Source organism: Rhyacophila brunnea, unplaced genomic scaffold, assembly GCF_057557595.1.
Source record: "Rhyacophila brunnea isolate RB1 unplaced genomic scaffold, BYU_Rbru_1.0 scaffold_8, whole genome shotgun sequence".
NCBI classification, from domain to species: Eukaryota; Metazoa; Arthropoda; class Insecta; order Trichoptera; family Rhyacophilidae; genus Rhyacophila; species Rhyacophila brunnea.
This window is the reverse complement of record NW_028233350.1, coordinates 12,124,328-12,145,518: the sequence shown is the minus strand read 5'-3', so window position 1 is coordinate 12,145,518 and position 21,191 is coordinate 12,124,328. Positions and strand designations below refer to the sequence as shown.

Below are 21,191 nucleotides of genomic sequence, written 5' to 3'. Positions count from 1 at the left end.
ATAATCAGCTCATAAAAAAGCTCAACTAAATTATTAATATATATGTGCGTTACTATGGAGATCAATATGAAATGTCAAAATGACATTTCAGTATTCTATATTTATTCAGTATTTCTATCGAGTACAAAAAAAAGTATTTATTAATACATATAATTGTCAAGTTTATATGATTCAACAGAAAATTTAAAAACAAAGTATATAAAAGTTCTTTTTATCTTGTAATTATTTAAATATTTGTTTCAGATCCATCTTTATACAAAAAGATTTTCTTCAATATCTCTGGTTTGAACTGATTTAAATTTTGATACTGGATTTGACTCTCAATCAATGTATTAGTAGATTTATATTTTGTGTTATTTTTATATTAAAAACAATAATAAAAAATTGCTTAGTTTTTTTTAATAAGACTGTAAATTATGTAAAAGGTAAAATTACTAAATTAGCTTTGTATTATGAGGTTGTCGAAATCTCAGACGGACTTACTGTTACTTTAAAATAGCCAAAAGCTTGGTATAGCAAGTATACGAGTACATTTATATCATCATGTTTGATCCTAAGAGGATCATAATATGGGGCTCCAAAGATTTTTGTTTTTAGGAAAAACGGATGTTAGCTATTTGCTCAAATTATTAGATACATAAACTGGGTCAAACACACATATTGAAAAACAACATTTGAATTTGTCAGTCCAGTAGGCTTATTCTAACATATCGCTTAACATCGAAAAAGAGCCAATTGTGATAAATATATCACATTTATCACTTTAAGTATTCTGGCGGTTAATTATGTAAAAAAGTTAACCGTCTGAACTATCAAAAGTTGATATCTTTTAATTGCGCCTCTGTTGGGCGTGCTAACGAGACAGAGTATGTCAATTTTACATATTGAGAATTGAGATGCAAGATGTTTTGAAAAATAACACCTCAACACCTCCGTGTCTGGCTGACATGACTAGCAAAATTTTAGGTTATGTTGTCTACCAAGAATTAAAGATAGTCTCCGCTAAGCGTTTAATCACGTTTAGTGTAAAGAATTCCTAATGCGCTAATTTTGACCAATGATAATAACGGAAATGTGGTAAAGTGATAACTGTTAAGAATAGACCTGCTGGGATTCTAACCTGGGACCCACAACATTATATTAATTCTCGGCCACCGTGGGACAAGTACAACTATAAAATACATGGAGGAACTATGGCTTTGTTTTGTAGTGTGGTACTAACCAAAAAGTGAAAATAGAAAAGCAGTTTGCTTTCAACTTTGGACTTGGACGTCTGTCATGTGGATAGAATCCTGGATCCATATTTCGACTGATGTTCACTGCACCTGAAAATGATAGTAATAAACCAATATTTTATGCTTGCGATACATTATCCAGATATATATAAATTCAACGGGAAAGGGGCTTATCACGCATTGTCGGTCATTTTGAAAGCATACGTCCGGTTACCAAATCTTGGCAGCGAGATTGCGGCGTCAATCACTTCCATTTAGGGGACGTAAAATAACCTAAAATATGGTAATGACATCATATTTAATCAGTACTTGCCCGATAACGTTGCATTATTAAACGATTCATTGTAACTGATAATCCAGTTACGTCTCCAATATTACAATATTCAATACAAGAATGTGAACGGAACTTCCGATGAATTTTACAAACCTAATATTAATAAAACATGTATGTTTCTGTAATACAAAATCACAATAAATGCTTAAATGAGAATTTAAACACAAAATAACACTTTAAACGGTAATATGTAAAAGACAAAAAAACAATGAATAAAGAGCCTTTCGACGTTAGGTACGTTAAATTTAATCTGTTTACCATCTGACATCTGTCAAACCAAAATTTAAAACGGCGCCTTACCGTCGAAGGTCGAAGCGTGTGAAGCAGTGTTGTCATCTTTTTCTATGCTGATTAAAACAAAGGCGTAAGAATAATTATTATTATTCGCTATTGACTCTGAAGTACCTTGAGATGTTGATCGTATTTTTCGCCTTGTGTTCTTCTGTGCTGGCCCCTTTTTACCCCCTTTTCTTCTCGATTACTTAACTCTCTGGTTGCTCACCTTGTTTTACCGGCTGGCAGGACTGACGCTTCTATCGTAGCGTGCTTTGTCTTTGGTTCTTCAATTTGATATGTCTCAAGGAAACCAGGTAGGTGTTCTCTGGACTTCAGAGTCAACAAGAATAATAAGAGTTTTAATGGTAGGTAAAACTCCTTTCATTATTCGCTATTGACTCTGAAGTCCCTTGAGATATCTGTTTGTTATCACCTGGTAAAGCAAGATAGATCCTGCAAGATAAGGTGGATGAACCTAACATGAGAATTAGGTATAACATCTCCTTGCTTTTAGGCTCAGTGCACCGGGCTGAACAGAGAGGTCAACATATTTTGTTCCCCCGCTGTAGAAGTCTGTGTGTCTATCGGTCTCGGAAAATTTTGTCAAACGTTTAAGTGCAGTTAAATTGTGAAAATTGTGCAATAATGGAGCGGAATTAAGCCAGCAACGTCGCGGAGGGACTAGCGATGGAGACCGACTCGAATGAGTCGGAATTGCTGTTGGACGATCCAGTGGGTGAACTGAGGGCAACAGTAATGTCCCTGGATAGCAAGGTATCACAGATTTTTTGAATATTGACCCAACAGGGTCTGCCTGAAGTGGTGCCTACTCCGCAGAGGCCAACGGTAAACATCGACTCTCCGGTAAGTTTTTACGGCCACCCGCAAGGCCTGAAACAGCGGAAAAACCCAACAGGATTCCGTTGCCTGTATTTAGTGTCATAGTTCAGGAGCCTGCTTTTCCGACGCCAGACAAAGCTCGGGTAGCGGAACTTACCAGGCTCCAACTGTTCGACACAGATAATTGGGCGGGGGTTCGCTACGCTGAAACCCCAAAACAATATTTGGCGGCCCCGTCTTTCGTTAAGTTGGGACTCAACGATGAGTTACGCCCCTACGATCGTTCATCGCAAACGATACATCTAATGGAGCGTACGATCGCCGGCCTCCAAAATGCGATGCTCGCTCAAAAGGAGTGTATTCGGGACGCGTTACAGCGAGTGGTCGACTCTGTCAGCGACCACACCATCGGTACGGCTCTTTTTGAGACGGTCGTAAAGGAGTTTGGGCCCTCTTCAGCACTCAACAAAGTGTCTGAGGACGTCACCCGAATCCTTTGTGGAAAACGGGCAGAGTTGGTTCAGACGAGGCGGAAGAAAATCCTCTCCGGTATAAAAGACACCTTCACCCGAGAGGCTCTTAACAAGATCCCACCTAGCACCGAACATATCTTCAATAAAGATAAACTGGCGGGGTTCCTAGAAAGAGGTGGGGGTCGTGAGAAGGTCTTCGATCAGACCACCAAAGTGGTTGACCAGGGCAAGGAGAGTCAACCTAGCACTTCGTCAGGTGGACACAAGGACACCTTTCGGAGGCAGGGATACACGAGGAGGATACCAGACCAGGCTAGGGGTGGCTTGCCGAGAGGCCCACGCCCATCCAACCGAGGTTTTCCCAGAGATAACCGAGGTGGTGCGAGGGGCACTTACCCTAGACGCAGGTGACCGGGTCTCCCTCACCACGTTCAAAGGGGGACGCCTTCAGCATTTCCAGGAAATCTGGCAGGCTAAGGGTGCACCACCACCATTATTAAAAATAATAACGGGAACCTGTATTCCGTTTATAAAGAAACCCCCTCTAATAATGCCTTCCGTAAAATTCCAGAAGGATTTCCAAACGCGACAACCGCCGGAGATCACTTCACAAATCACGGAACTGAAGAAATCGGGAGTATTGGAATTGGCAGAACCATCTCCGAGCTTCCTCTCAACCCTGTTCCTAGTAAGGAAGCAAGACGGCAGTCAACGACCCGTCTTCAACCTAAAACGCCTAAACGGTTTCCTACAACCAAGGCCGTTCTTTTTTTTTTTTTTTTTTTTAAAAACCATGGCCGTTTAAACTGTTCCACCATTTCAAGGTCCCAACATTCCTGCAAAGGGAAGACTGGTTAGTAAAAATAGACCTAAGCCAAGCGTACCTACATGTACCTATAGCTATACAACATCGCCGATTTCTTCGGCTAGTTTACCAAGGAGAACTCCTTCAATTCACGTGCCTTCCGTTCGGACTGTCGGCAGCACCAAGACTGTTTGCCTCATTAACAAACTGGATGGCCGAACACCTCCGGGGAAAGGGTATGAGAATCGTCACTTAGTACTTAGACGACTTTCTGATGGCAAATCAGTCCAGAGAGATTCTTCTGTCGCAACTGACTTATATGATAGATTTCATGCAGGCACTAGGCTGGATAATCAACAAGAAAAAAAATTGTCTGATTCCAAGCCAACAGCGGGAGTTCTTGGGTATCACGTGGGATACTCACAACAATCAGAAATATCTATCAACAGAGAAGTGCACATCACTTCGTCGCCACCTGCAATTGCAGATCCAAAAAGTTCATCGGGTTCAAAAGGCAGTTGGTCGCTCAGGCAGGCCCAACGCCTCCTCGGGCGACTGAACTTTGCAACCTTCGTCACTCCACAGGGGAGGTTGCATTGCCGACGTCTACAACGTACGAGCGTTCAATTATCAAGGAGCCACCTTCACAAATCAACATCGATTCCACCAGAAGCTCGAGAGGACATCATGTGGTGGATTCGAGCGGTGGGCTCCTCAGGAAAGATTCACAGGGCAACCTACAATCATTTCCTTACCACAGACGCAGCCGATTCAGGCTAGGGAGCGCAGTTAGACGAGTGCCACCTATCAGGTACATTGACAAAACGCCAATTCACGTGGCACTCCAACCGAAAAGAGCTGTATGCAGTACTCTCAGCCATACAACTCCGGGAGCAAACGCTCAGGGGATCAGAATTACTCCTACAAACCGACAACAAAACAGTGGTGGCCTACATCAACAACGAAGGGGGCACAAAGTCTGCAACCCTACTAAGTCTTTGCCGACAGATCCTGGAAATCGCCAACCAGGCCAGTATATCATTGACTGCACAATACCTTCCAGGAAAATACAACTGCGTAGCAGACCATCTCTCACGCAGCAAAATTATCCCAGAATGGCACCTAGTTATGGCGGCTACAGCTCCCTTATTTCAAAGATGGGGACTCCCAGACGTAGACCTGTTCGCGTCCAACACAGCCCATGTTGTCGCAACGTATGTCTCACGAAACCCGAACGATGTCTTTGCACTGTTCCACGATGCCTTCAGTCGACAGTGGGACTTCAAACTAGCCTGGATATTCCCGCCACCGAATCTAATTCCACAAGTATTGGCACACCTGAACATGGCAAGGGGAAAATATTTACTAGTGGCCCCATGGTGGAAGAAGTGTTTTTGGAGCGCAGACCTACATTAGAGATCACTGGAACCCCCTACCCGATCCCGCACTTGGAGTCATTTCTAGTGGATACGGTGACAAACCATCTACCTCCACAAGTCCGGGACCTATCACTCCAGTTATGGATAATTTTGGGTGGGCAGAGTTAGTTTCTAGCTGGTCAGTAGAGGACAGATCACTTCTCACTTCCGGCTGGCGACCATCCACTTTGAAGACTTATAGACCTGCATGGGACAAATGGAAGACATGGTGGATGGACAACACGATAAGCTATAATACCCCCGAGCCGATTGAAGTGGCTAGATACCTGGGTCACTTATACAATAAGGAAGGTCTTTCATATAACACTATTCTTGTACATAAGTCAGCCATAGCTACTTTTTGCAAACCTATGATCAGTAAAGACATCAGCAGTAACATAGTAGTGCGTCATATGTTAAAAGCCATATCCACCCGCAAGACTAGACCTACAAAACCACCGATTTGGGATCCAAGAATAATCGTGGACTGCCTCAAGAAAACAACACCACTAGTATACAACCTATATGAAGTTTCACGCAGAACAGCTATATTATTATTACTCGCATCGGGACGACGGGTTCATGACCTTACCCTACTCAGTGTAGCGGATAATGGCCTAGTCGATAATGGCGACCATATAATTCTATGGCCAGTGTTTGGTTCCAAGACAGACACATCAAGGCACCGCCAATCTGGATGGAAATTAAGCGCTTCCAGCTGCCAAAACATCGATCCAGTATTTTGGCTACGAAAACTTATCTGCGTTTCCAATGAGAGAAGAGAAGAGGGTGGTAATATTCCGGCATTATTTATCTCGTCAAGAGGCCCCCCAAAACCTGCGACTCGAGCAGTCATCGGAAATTGGGTGAAGTCAGTACTCGCTGATGCAGGGGTACAGGAATCACCAAGCAGTACTCGATCAGCAGTCGCCTCTCAAAATTGGTTAGAGAACTACCCCCTAGATGACATCCTGCAGAGAGGTAATTGGCGCCAAGAAGCTACTTTTAAAACATTTTACCAGAGACCGATAGACACACAGACGTCTACAGCGGGGGAACAAAATATGTTGACCTCTCTGTTCAACCCGGTGCACTGAGCCTAAAAGCAAGGAGATGTTATACCTAATTCTCATGTTAGGTTCATCCACCTTATCTTGCAGGATCTATCTTGCTTTACCAGGTGATAACAAACAGATATCTCAAGGGACTTCAGAGTCAATAGCGAATAATGAAAGGAGTTTTATCTACCATTAAAACTCTTATTATTCTTGTTGACTCTGAAGTCCAGAGAACACCTACCAGGTTTCCTTGAGACATATCAAATTGAAGAACCAAAGACAAAGCACGATACGATAGAAGCGTCAGTCCTGCCAGCCGGTAAAACAAGATGAGCAACCAGAGAGTTAAGTAATCGAGAAGAAAAGGGGGTAAAAAGGGGCCAGCACAGAAGAACACAAGGTGAAAAATACGATCAACATCTCAAGGGACTTTAGAGTCAACAAGAATAATAAGAGTTTTAATGGTAGGTAAAACTCCTTTCATTATAGTATTTCTGAAAAATTAGTACACATTTTTCCTCTCGAATTCTTTAAAATTATAGTATTTTCGTATATTTGGCGTAAAATTATGCCTATTGTTCTACATTTTTCGCGGAATTAAAATAATATAGTACGGTTGACATCACTGATGTGAAGCTTACGGCATTTAGGTACGCAGTTATCAAAATCTAATTAGAAATAAAAATTCTAATACCTACATTCTAATCACTTTCTCATTGAATGACTTCGATATCGCTTATGGAGTAAGATAGGTACATACCCTGTAGGCCTGTTCTTTTAAAATTTAATAAATATGAATTATTGGTAGGTAAGTAAGTACATAATATTTTTATGGATTCTTATAGACCATCCACCGACTGTCAAAATGCCGTTAATTAGGTACCGTGCTACCTTACGCCATAACCTTTTATTACCATATAATATAATATATTAGGGTTAAGTTGGGCTGCAGAGGTAGTACCTTTGTTCTGAGTAAACCAGACACTGGTCCTCACTGTCCTACAAGGCAAGTGGATGCGTAATATAGATCTAAAACAGATCATTAGCCTCTCCCTTACCGAGACCGTATGTGCGTGGTGCCAGCACCACGTCCTCCTAGAGGTGACCCTGGGAAGTCAATAAATATCCCTGGTATTGGGCAGCAGCAATTACCAGTACTGATGTAAGGTGGAGAGTGTCGACTTCGGTACAGCTTATATTTAGATAACTGAAGGCATGATCGCAACGGCTTTAATGGCTTTGACACTGCGATGTGGAAAGCAACGGGAAACTACCACATTATCTATATCCCTAGTAATCATCATGGCCGGAAAATCAAATTGCATGGCCTCAGTCCCCAGCAGGCCTTAAATGGTCAGAGGGTGCTAAGAATCCCCGGGCCGGCTATGAAGATTGCAACCTGGAATGTGCGATCAATGTTTAAAAGTGGAAAATTGCAAAACGTTATTATGGAAATGAATCGATTGAAATTAGATATCCTTGGTATCAGCGAAGTGAAGTGGAAGAGAAACCATCGAAATGGAGTGGGTATTATAGTGACCGATAAACTTAACAGATCGGTCAATAGTTTTGTTCCCTACTCTGAGTAAGAACAGACTGAGTAATGCTATTACAACTTAAATCGTGGATGGGTAATTTTAATATATGTACGTTCTAACTGCCGACAAAGATGACGATGTTATAGAAGAATTCTATGAACAGATAAATGAAATTATAAAATAGACGAAAGATAATGAAGTTACCTTGATTATAAGAGATTTCAACGCAAAGATTGGTAAAGGTAAAAGTGGAGAGTTAGTAGGAGAATTTGGTCTAGGACAAAGAAATGATCGAGGAGAAAGATTACTACAATTTTGCCAGGAACACAGTATGGTTGTTTGTAACACATTATTCAAACTTCCAGCAAGGCGACTGTAAGTATACACGGAAATCCCCACAAGATGATGGCAATAACATTGTAAGAAATCAAATAGACTACCCATATATTAATTCGTAATCGTTACAGAAATAGCGTAACATCTACTAAAACTTATCCAGGAACTGACATCTAATCTGACCACAATCCTGTTGTAACTACAGTAAAAATTAGATTAAAAAGATTACTGAGGGAACCACGCGCAACCCGAAAGATCCCGAAGTCAAACAACAGGTGAAAAGTGCACTGAACACAGAAATAGAACAAATAAAAACTTCAGTCACTACATCCTCAGACATAACAGACAAGTGGAACAGGATAAGAGATGTGTTCTCCTCCATATCTAATAGTCAATTAGAATATAAAAGAACAGCTAAGAAGCAAAAATGAAAATGGAAAAATAAAAATGGAACTCAATACCTATAGGAGAATTCATAATACCATAAAAAGAAAAATTCCTACAGCTAAAGAAGAATGCATGTCCGATCAATGCAAAGAAATTTAAAATCTCCAATGAAAATACGATTCTTTTAATATGCACAAGAAGATAAAGGAAAGATTGGGAATTACGAGAGGAATCTTATCAACTATCTTGAAAGACAAAGATGGGTTTATTATAATATTAGATATAGAAAAGAAGCTGATTCGTTCGAAGACATATATTGAAAATCTGTTTCATGATGATAGGGGTCCTATTGCCTATAAGGACTTTTAATGAACGTAAACAAGCCCCATGCAAGAAATGCCTGTCGCAAGAAATAAGAAATATATAAAATATAGAAAAAGTAGCGAATGAAAGATGTTAAAATCGTTATTTATTGCATTGATTGATTTATATGACATTATGGCCGAATACATATTATAATCATTACAATATAGAGAAAATCTCTTGAAAAGTACATGTTTACTATCACTTAACGTGAAGGTAAACAAATGCAAGTAAATGCTTATTGTGAACAGTATTATAGTAACTTGACATTTATTTGTTTCCTCAAAACGGGACATCTACTAATTTTTAGGTAATAGTATGTCTATTCATAAAGCGCATGTTTCTCATAGTTCTTATTTATTAATGAAAATAAAGGGTCTTTTTACTGGTTCTCCGCCACCGCTCGCTGTCATCTGTCAGCGAGCGCAGTGTTGCCAACTGAACTATAATTATAGTACATTTTGGTTCGCGTACTATTCGAAAAGTTACATTTTCGTCCGCGTACTAGTAAAAAAGTATAGTACGTCAAAAATACCACAATTTTGAAAAAAAATATTAATTGAATTCGCCGGTTTGGTTAGGGGCTCATATGTTGCGATGTTTAAAGTTCCGTAAAATGTTCGTACTTCAATCACAGCAAATCGTAATAACGTGAAGCGAGGGACGTAGTAATTATAATCTGTGTATAATATAAATAATATAAGATCTCAGTGTGCGATATTAGTCTATGGACGTGGTTTTGCGTTGTATACAGTGTTGCCAACCGTACTATAATTATAGTATTTGTACTATAATTTTCGTCTGCGTACTATGTACGATATAAAATAGGTATAGTACGCCCAAAATACTATAATTTTGAGAAATCGGAAAAAAGTTGCCAATAGAAGAAAAATAACGCCAAAATAATCCGTGAGAAGCAAAAAAATAAATAATCCCCATGTCTAAAAAAAGGTGACGTTAATTACTCAACACAGCGATTTCCAAACTGGAAGGCGCGGAGTGTTGCAAAGGGAGGCGCGAAAACTTAAACACAATTAATGTAGCCACAGGTTTGCAGTTTTCAAATGCATAGTTTATAAAACGGCCGCTAGATATAAACTACACAAAAAACAGTCCTATAAAATGTTGTTTGCAAACCTTTCTGCAAAAATATGGAGACTAATTTTATAATTCTTCACTTCTATACTATTGTGAAGCGCAATGGCTATCTCGTAAAAAAATTAAATAAAAAGGTCAAATTATTCATAATGTTGAAATTTGAGGCAAATTTGTTTAGGATCAATAATTTTGTTGTTAAACTTTTTCTACTTGGTTGAAATTAAAAATAAATTGAGTGAATAAATCAATCCAAGGACCACTAATGCATTCACTGATTTAAAACGACAAAGTGAAGGCATTCATAAAAAATTAGAGCTTAGGAAATCAAAATAACAAAAAGATAATGTTCGCCATATTTCATATTTCGCCACTTTGAAATTATTTCTACGCCAGATATATTGAAGCAAACAAAAAATATATTTACTGGGTTCTTGGTTAGTTTACTATTGACTTTTCACATTATTTTATTAATAGTAAAAAAACCCCGAAAAAATGACCCGGAGGGTCCGCTTCAGGATGTGGGGTCCATGATAGAATCCATTTGTCAATGAACGAAGATGAATTTGGATTGGCTACTATTAAAATTGATTGTGCTGATAAACAAGCACATTCGTCAAAAATTAATGTAATATAAGTAGTAAAACCTTGTTTATTTTTTTTTCATTTTTGTATTCGTAAGTAGGTACATTATTGACTATTTAAAAAGGTGTCTGTATAATTTAATGAAATACGGGGGGGAGGCGCCTAGATTAGTTTTTTTTTACAGGGAGGCGTAGTAACATAAAGTTTGGAAACCACTGACTTAACATTTGAATTTTGCCTAAAAAAACGAGAGGTTAATTACCCTTTATGGATATTGTGTTTAAAAAAAACAAGACGTTAATTTTATTACCCTACGTTTAATTTTTAGAAAATGCAGAAAATTATTGGTCACTCAACGCGTACTATACTTTTTGCCGAAATACTATAATTTTGATGGCACTGTACTATAATTCCACTTTCAAAATATGGCAACCAGTGTTGCCAACCGTACTATAATTATAGTATTTGTACTATTTTTGGTCCGCGTACTATGTACGATATAAAATAGGTATAGTACGCCCAAAATTCTATAATTTTGAAAATCGTACTATAATTTAATATAAAAGTACTATAATTTTTGCATTTGCCATTTCGCAATCGAGTGGTCTTCGAAAATTTGGAAATCTGCGGCCCGCGGAGAAATATTTTTCCTAAAAAAAACGAGCCGACCATGAAAAATTGGGAACATGCGGCCCGCGGCGAAATATTTTTCCTAAAAAAACAAGCCGACTATGAAAAATTGGGAACCTGCGGCCCGCGACGAATTATTTTTCCTGAAAAAAACAAGCCGACTATGAAAAATTGGGAACATGCGGCGGCCCGCGGCGAAATATTTCTCCTAATAAAAACGAGCCGACTATGAAAAATTGGGAAAATTTTCGTTTTCAACAGATGACAACGCGTACTATATTTTATCCCCAAATACTATAATTTTGGAGGCTCTGTACTATAATTCCACTTTCAAAATATGGCAACACTGATGGCAACACTGGTTGTATACCTACTCTAAAAAACTAACGTGACAGTTAATGACGGCGGATGTTAGCATTTTTCGGTCGTAAAAGGTGTTATAATAAAGCAGGGCATCGGAATTTCTCGAATTCTCCGTTATGTTTATGTGACAAACAAAAAACTTTCATTTTCTACACGTCCTATAATTTTTGCCGAAATACTACGATGGCTTGGACCGCGTACTATAATTCGATGACAAAAAAAAGCTAAAATCCAAAATGGCGACTGACAGATTACGATGACGGAGAACCAGTAAAAGCACCAAAATAAATAATTTTTGTGGTTTTATATTTTTCTGAAAAACAAATTTGCTCAAATATATTTGATTTTGATTTCAAATAAGAATGAAATTCTTGGCAGGACTTCTTAAAAATTACGTTGGTAGTTAACATTGCTTTAAGCTTAATACTTTGGACGCTGAAGATGCACCTGCGCGTAATGACCAGGCGGCTGATCGATGTAATTAAGGTGCATTTTAAAGGTGGTAATTAAAAAATCATTATCTAGTCAGCAGCGAATGAGCACTTTCATCTGCTCATTCGCTGCTGACTTGCTACTTGCTACTGTGTTTTTTCGTTCATCCACAACTTATTCATAAGAAAAAAGGCCCTTTCTACCGTTGCATTAGTGCCGGGTATTGTCCGGCAACTTCATCTTGGCTACGTGGCAAATCTGTGAACTACGTACAGCTAATCGAACTTCCGGTTTCAAATTAGGAACGCCCCCAAATTTTTCATTACATTTTTGACACTTCGTATTGGACGCATCTATCAATTTACGTAATTTGAAGCTTTTTATATTCAAAAGATGTCTAAAACAATACGAAATGATGTTCGAATTATTATCAGTAAACTTTTGATTTATTGCGAAGAAGAAACAGAGTCGTATTTAAAAGGCGAGCCTATACAATACTTTCAACAAGCCCATTTGACGGGTTTCTGTCATGTCAGGTATGTCAAAATTCAGTGTTGTAATACTAGAAATATTTCCCCAAATACTGAAAATTATGTTTGTATATTATAAAGTTATGTGTATCGTAATCTATTTTATTAATATTTTTAGACGTATAATAATTAAGTATAAATGATCATTAGTTAGATAATGAATTGTCCTATTTTTTCCTAATTATTTTCCTAATTTTTAAACCGATAAGTAGGTACATATTGTTTTAAAATTTATGTAAGGTGGATATAATTTAATTTATAGAAAATTATTTTCACAGTATGTGTTTCTACAACAATTTTACTAAAAATACGATATAAAGACATCATTTGTAAATTATAAAACATGTGATTGGGTCATCAATATAATATTGATTATGTTATATCTTTCTACTTCTAGTTTTTTAGTCATAATTTGTGTTCTAGTTATTTAATTAATAAATACCTGCAGCAATATTATCAGTTAATGTGGGTTCAATGATACATTTCCTTCCAAATTCAATAATTACGCTGTATTAATTAACCTAATATAATAGTAATAATTAAGAGGTGAAATTATTTGAAAAAAAAATTCTATTGATATTTATTGAACAATAATTAGACTTATAAATTAATGTACTTATAAACTTACTGAGAATAGAATTGATATAAACTTAAAACCTAATTTCGCGGGATATGTTTTCTCAAAAAATGACAACACTGTGAAATATTCTATACGCGATAAGAGCGACTTCCTGTTGTTGCCTAAATAATGTTGTCGTACAGTAGACATAAAATTTTATGTATTCAATAATTATACGAAAGTTCGTATTATTCAAATGATTGGTGTGAAAGTGTTTAGACAATGCCACCCAATGACTTTCGGTTGAAACATTCCCAGTGTTCCATTCCGTCACTTATTGCCAATGACATTAATATGGACGAAGCATCTGGAAAAAAAAATGACACTCACTTTTTTGTCGGGTCTGCCGATTGGCATAATCTGTTCTAACGCCATTACAATAAAGGTGATATTGCCATAAATTCCCGATGCTTTTTGTTGGGTCTTGTCATGTTACATTGCACGTGACATGTCTACTTTTCAAACGCAGATATTAAATAAATAATGTTAATTTAATTAACAATAAATTTGGCACAACCTTGTTAAAAGTATGTGTCAACCTTGTTTCTAAAACAATGACGGTTAAAAAATGAGCCAATGGGGTTTCTTCCCGCCTTTTTGAAAGCGTCTTGTCAACAAATAACTTATTTCCGCCCAGAAGATTTCACTCCAAGATTAGTTTCAGTGCAGATCGGACGTCTTCGATTAACAATTAGATACAGTTTCAACGCCATTTGTAGTTACTTCCTTTCGGACAGGAAGAAGGATTCGCAGTTCATAATTCAGCCAAGATGAAGTTCCAGCCATCACAATAAAAGCTAAGTAATAATTACCATCTTACAACAAAAACTCTAATGTACTGTACCAAGTGAACGCTACTCAAATTTGTATTAGAATTTTAATATGTTTCCGTATCATTTTAAATTTCAATGTAAATTGTTTGTGTGTAATTAAATAACACTTTTCACGATTAGCTGTGTTCTTATTTTTATACTGTTATATTTAATTTGTAAATACACACATTTTAAGGCGCCCAAAAAATTATAATTTAATATTTCAACGAGTTTACAAATGACATTTTATTTGAGGTAGATAAATGAATTATAAAGCATTCTTTACACAGGGTTAAGTTGGCAGAAAGCCGAATCTTATAAGCTGTGAGATTAATAGTACTAAATATTTCATGTTTTATTGATTGAATTAGTTGGCACTCCATGTTTAATAATTGTGCATTACAATTATTAAACTTCTTTACTATTATCATTATAACGTTACTATAACTATTTTACACTTTCCCATTATCTAATTTGACAGTCTGCCAAATGGTTTGGTTCGAACGCTTCGCTCAAACAAACATTGATACTAGAAACACTGTTCTAATGCCATTACAATAAAGGTGATATTGCTATAAATTCCCGATGCATGATATCGTATAATGGATATTGCGTGACGTCTACCTATGCACTTGCGAATGTCGCTATGAGTGAATTTACTTGCTAGCTACTGTACTGAGTGCGTCGTCGATTAATAATGTCATTGCTTATTGCAGTGTAGTGTAGGTAGAAATAAGTAAATACTCATCAAATATTTCTGTATCTGAGCTGCAATTGATATATCCCTTTTCAATCAATACATCCAATGGGCATTTTCGCCAAAGTTTGTACATTGCGTTTTTGGCATGTCCCATGACTTTGATTGATTTTTTCATAGTTATTATATTATAAAATGTTGGAAAGTTATGTACTTTTAACATGCAAATTTATTAATTTACTCTATTCAATCAGTTAAATACAACTATCTGACCTGTATATATTTTTAATTGATTATTTAGATCGAAAGGTAGTGCGTTTTTACCATGTCCCACCCATAAATTCAAATAAACAAAGTCTGATTTCGTCATTAATTTTGAGTGTGTAAAATTAAATTCGTAGTGTTTTCAACAGCTTACATTATATATTTTTGGAAAATATATAGTTTTTTCGTAAATTTGTACCAATATTGAAAAAAAATCACGTTTAAAGTGTGTCCCAGGATATTTGAAAAAGTGGAACTCCACATTCCGTTACCACGATTTTAGCATGAAGGCGAAAAATTTTCACTATAAATATGTTTTTTTTTAATGTAGCAACATTTTTGTATAACACTGATCGCCATGTACACTTTAAATTGTTGGTGTGTGTCGGTATCGCTATCGGAACAGGTTGCTTTCTGGGTTGGTCATTTAAGAAGTTCCACTACTGTTACCACGATTTATAAGGTAAGAAAACACATATTTCTATTTCACATACTACACATATGGAGCTTATCTTTCATACTACAGATATAATAAAACATATCGCAGGTTTAACAATAAAACTAAGCTAAATTTTGGCATCAAACACTTCTGAAACAGAATCCGTTACTTCCACTCCGAAACTATATTGGTGGTAACGTATATGTGGAATGTAAAAGTAACGAAATGGCATGCATAAAGTTGGGTTTACAGTGTGTGTTTAGTTCTTCATAGATTATAAAAAAAATTATTTTGTCTGTTCGTATGAAAAACAAAAATATTTTCATTAAAATAACCTGACTATAATATAATAATATAATAAAGATTAAAAAAGTATGTGATATGTCTGAATACGCAAAAATAGCGCACATAAAAGTATGGAGATAAAAAAAAACAACAGAAGGAAAAGAAAAAACACCAGACTGAAATAATTGCGAGACAGGCACTGGCTCTGTCATACTCTTTCTGTTATACGCCACCAAAATTTTAAAACTTCTCCATACATTTTAGGCATAGAAATTTATAAAAATGTATGAAAAAGTATTTTTTTGTCACGTTTAACAGAAATGTGTACTCGATTAGATTTAATACCTGGAACTGTAGGTATTCGCGAAATGTCAGAAAAGTACGTCTTGATTACAATCAACCTGTATAGCTACATTTTATGTTGATGAATACAAGTAAATTTCAAGACAACATACAGTCGAACTTGGTTATTATTACGAGGAAGATGGAACCGACTGAATTTGCTTGTTATAAGCGTTACTCGTTATATCAGAGAATAGGTATTTTTAAATGAGCATGTCACATTACACAAAAAGCCGAAAATAAAAAATTTGGAAACCATCGTAAAAATCCCCGAAACGAGCATGGCATTCATAAACTACAAAAGAAGTTGTTTATTGTAATTAACGCTGGTAGGTACCTACGGACTTCACAAACCTTGGATTTTTCAACCATATGCGTGGATACTTTTTTATTATTGTCGGTGAAACACCAATAAGGTAGGTACTTAGACACTTTACTAGTGTCATAAACGTAATCCGACCCCGGCGGCATCCTGTCCAATCGGATTTTATTGCTTAGGGTCGAAATGTTTTAAAACGGTCGACACATTAACAGTATTTTAGCTCGGTATATCCGATAAGTTGCTCGTTATAACAGTGAAAAAATTAAATGTATGGCGAAAATCATAAACCAATTGTCAACAAATGTTTCGTTATTACATCCGAGATCTCGCTATGTCAGAGATCGTAATAACCGAGTTTGACTATAATTATTTTCGTAAAAGTTATATACTCCGTGCCGCGCTAGGAACTCGCGTCTGAATCCCTTGCTGATTTTTTTTTTCATATATTGTTAATTTGCTTAAAAATATTTTTTATCTGAGTTACAAATAATATAAATGCCAAATAAAGTTATGGTAATGTATAGTGTGTCAAAATTATTACCTACCTTATTTTACAAGTATTGTGAAATTTATTATAAAATATGTCTATTTTAGTGATTAAGTTTGATTTGTTTTGTTATTTTGACGCACGTTGAATATTTATCTGTCTATCAAAAAATTCAAATAAATTTCATAAAACAAAAATTTGTTTTTATGGTAACATGTAACTTAAGCTTTACAAATTACACTCCGTTACCATTTCGTTCCATTCCGAAAATGTCCCCAAAAAAGTTGAACGTTAACTATTTTTCATTTGATTATTAAATAACGAAACTTATTTATTTTTCCAATAAAATTTAGTAAAAGTGATTATTGTCTTTAAAAAAATAGCAGAACGAACATTGATTGGTTTTTTCAAATACTAAAGGAAAAATGCTCTGCCATTATAGACATAGGGTAACGGAGGGGAACGAAATGTGCCCAAGAATTAAAATTCAATAATATTTTTTGACTATTTGTAGTTTTATTTTGAAGTGTATGGTTTTTTTAATCTAATAGAGCTCTTTTAAGTGATAAAAAGTGTTTCATTCATGTTTTAAAAGCTAAGTTTCGTAGTCACGGAACGGAAACTTATTATGCCCAATTTCATAATAAAAATGATATAAATATTGTATTAATCAATATTTTGCTGAAAAATTGCTATCACCAATTCAGCAATAGAACAAGGAATCTGCTAGCTATATAAAAATGGTTAATTTGAGTGAAAAAATAATATTACCCAAATTTCAAACATGTACAAACTTTGGCGAAAATGCCCCAATACACTTTGAATTTCTTCCCACGTAGGAATTAATTTGGATTCGCCCATTCAAATATTTCTAATTGTTACCGTGGGTTGCTCTCTTTCTGAAAACGGGACATTTCAGCGTCCCGAAGCTGTGCTTGGTGACAACAGGATAAGCTACCTAAAAACGGGACGGTCCCGTTCAAAACGTGACGTATGAAGTATAGTACCCATTTATTATGCATAAATCGATTCCAGCACAATCATATGAATTGAGTTATTAAATATATATATTAATTAGATTTTCATTAATCTGCGTCTGGTGTGTATTTACTAACGAAACTCTTGTTTAATTCGAAAGTGTCATCCCTTTTACGAAATTTGCAGCATTTATCTTCGAAAGCAAAGTTTAGTACTTACTTATAATTGAGGCGCCGAGTGCCAAAGGAGCTCAAGCGCCAACTTTACGATTTTTGACATTTGAATGTAGGTATTTTCTATAAATCGATATGTATAATGCCACAAAGTCTTATCGCTCAAATAATTATAGATATTTTACAAAAGAGATTTATTTTCTGTGGCATAATTGTTTTGGTTGTTATGTCGGCACGCCACAGAAGCTTATCCGCCATTATACTATGGAGAGCGCGAGACCAAAACAGCTGTCAGATTTGTCTTATTGAATATACGTTCTCAACAGTGAAAAAAACTAAAAATGAGGTCAAGAAGGATTAGAAAAATAGTTTCGATGTGTGTTAAACCTGTAAACGAGGAAAATCGCGGTAAGCTTAACAAGTTTTATCCGTTTTACTTTCACATACGTTGTTGTTTAAAATATTTTAGATTACTTTTGAAATATGGTTAAACGTCATTTTAGTAATTTTGTCCACTAAACTTTTACTTCCATGAAGAAAATAACTTCTATTTCCAATTTTCATCTTGTTTTATATCCAATTACGATTGATATACACTAAAAAAAGTATTTAAAAAATCACCCGAATCCTTGAGTAAAAAATGATGGTGTTAAATTTGAATAATGATTTTCTTATTTTGGTCAGTTTGGAGTAACGATTTGATTTAGTATTATTAATAATATTGGGTATATAGACGGTTATTACAAAAAAAACAATCCAAAGGCTTTGAAATCATTGCCGTAATGGCAAAAACGTATTTAATATTATAAGGCAAATTTTATGCCAAACAAACTCATGTAACAATCATAACAAATTTGACCATTTTTTTCAGTGTTTAATTGGCATAAATTTTTTTTTTATATCAACATGTTTTTTTATTGCTATCCAAACCCTTACATTAAAACATTTTTTTAAATAATTGATTTTTTTAAATTAATGCCATTATTTGAGTTTGAAAATATTAATGCCACAGAAGCTTATGCAACAAAAAAAAGTATCAAGTGGCACCTTTTTTCATTTTTCTATATGCCAAAGAGGCTCAAACACCATTTTTTTTGAAATCCAATAGATATTTTTCATTAAATATTATTGCAAATAAAACTTTGATTTTTTTAAATTTGCTTTGCTTAGAAAATAATTGTCCATTTCAACATTCAAGTTTAAAATTAAAAAAATAAATTCACTGAAAACTTGTCGGCCATTTTGTAGCACTTTTGTTAAATGGTGCTTGAGCTCCTTTGGCGCTCGGCGCCTCAATTAAATAAAGCATGCATGGTTTAATAAAATGAAGCACCAATTATAGGATGTAGGTAAATAGCTAATACCATTAGACAATAATCAAAATAATTCACAACGTTGAGGGGCATTCGGTGTACGGCCACGGCCAGATGCTTATGTACAAAATTTCCATGAACCCAAATCATACGTTTCGTATGCCATGTGGCTTACAAATGTCTATGGATGCCCAATTATAATAATTTATTGGTACAAAACGTGCTGGAAAAACGTAGGCAATATTTCATATTGTGTTACATAAATCCAGCGATTAAGAATTCTCTTTGGAATAGCAAACTCTAGTACATAATATTATCCGTGTTTATTCTTTTAACCATGTCCGATCCTAATAAGATCATATGGGCCTCCACAGAGTGGAGGTTTGTATTAACAGATTTTTTGTTTTTACGAGAAATGGATGTTAGCCACTTGCTCGACTATTAGGTCGACACTCCAAACAGAAATTGAAAAATAATGTGTATTTGCCAGACCCAAGATTCGAACCTGGGATCCATGACATTATAGGCCGACGCTTATACCGCTCGGCCATCGTGGGCATTTAAATTGTTAGCGTAATGTTTTTAAATTCATAACTTAAATTTTCCTGATTTATCACAGAAAACCAAACTCTAAAAATAGCTGTCCTTAGAATTGATGTCTTTCAACTGATCAATATATTCATGCCATACTTACACGGACATTTACATTTAATATTTTAGCCACCTTCTCTCCGATACAAGTTATAATTTATTTGGTTTAGTAATACTCAACAGGTACTCACTGATAGATTTACTATACACTATGTGAGATATGAGCTGGTAACGTCAAGTGGATGATTAAAATAAAAAAGGTTTCCCAACCTTTTTCCTGTCATGGCACACTATTCGAATTATAGAATTATAGCACGTTGAAGAATTTTTACAATCACGATCTCATTGTTTTGCAGCTCTCAAGTTTGCGAATACAATTGTAAAGATAATTTTTGATAAAATACACCATTATGTATTTTTGTAAGCGGTATCCGCGGATCAATACGAATGCTACATCCCTCTCGTACCTTTGTAGATGATCGTTCAATAACTGAGATGTGAAAATAAGCATATACTGTAATTGTGAAAATACACGTAGATTAAAGAAATTTTTGAGTTGTTATTAATTAAATCCCTCATCATAAGAGCTCATATGCACTAGCGGCAGGCCTGCTGCCAATGGTTTTTTGTATGAAAGGTACCTACACCTTACACACTACATCTCGTCAACGTCTACCGTTATAAATTTGTAATTGGTGTCACATACTACTAATAAAACTACCGAAAAATATTTTTTATAATTATAAAATAGAGATCCACTGTCTGCGGGTTTTACTATACGTACCTATGTGCTTCCCACCTATTGCTCCTATGCAATTATTGGGGAAATTAGCTCGCATATGAAAAAATATTTTTATTACAGGTGAGACACTCCAAAAAAATGGAAGAATGTTGGAGATAACTTCATGAAAGAATAATTATTGAAGAATTCTAAAACTTCCCGAAGTGGTTCTGCTGCAAAACGAAAAAGCCAATACATATATTTTAATCAATTGATGTTCCTGAAAGACTTTGCAATAATTAATATAACGGAAACCAACATTAACGCAGACCAGAACCATAATGAACCTGATGGCCCTTATGGAGCACCAGCAAAGCCGCGGAAGAGGACCAAGAAGGGAGATGACGATGTAGTAAGGAAAGAGCTAATCGGTATATTAAATATATTTTA

General features: G+C 35.7%; 1 protein-coding gene across 1 annotated transcript in view; it reads right to left on the bottom strand.

Moving 5' to 3' along the window:
• Positions 1-20,143, bottom strand: part of LOC147063921 (putative multidrug resistance-associated protein lethal(2)03659) — a 49,155-nt gene extending 29,012 nt beyond the window's left edge. The window contains exons 1-2 of the mRNA XM_085958854.1: positions 20,124-20,143; positions 1,223-1,325 (exon numbers count right to left, since the gene is read on the bottom strand). Of these exons, the coding sequence (XP_085814980.1) occupies positions 1,223-1,302 (80 nt within the window). The 5' untranslated portion in view covers positions 1,303-1,325; positions 20,124-20,143. The remainder of the gene's footprint in view (positions 1-1,222; positions 1,326-20,123) is intronic.
• Positions 20,144-21,191: the final 1,048 nt, after the last annotated feature.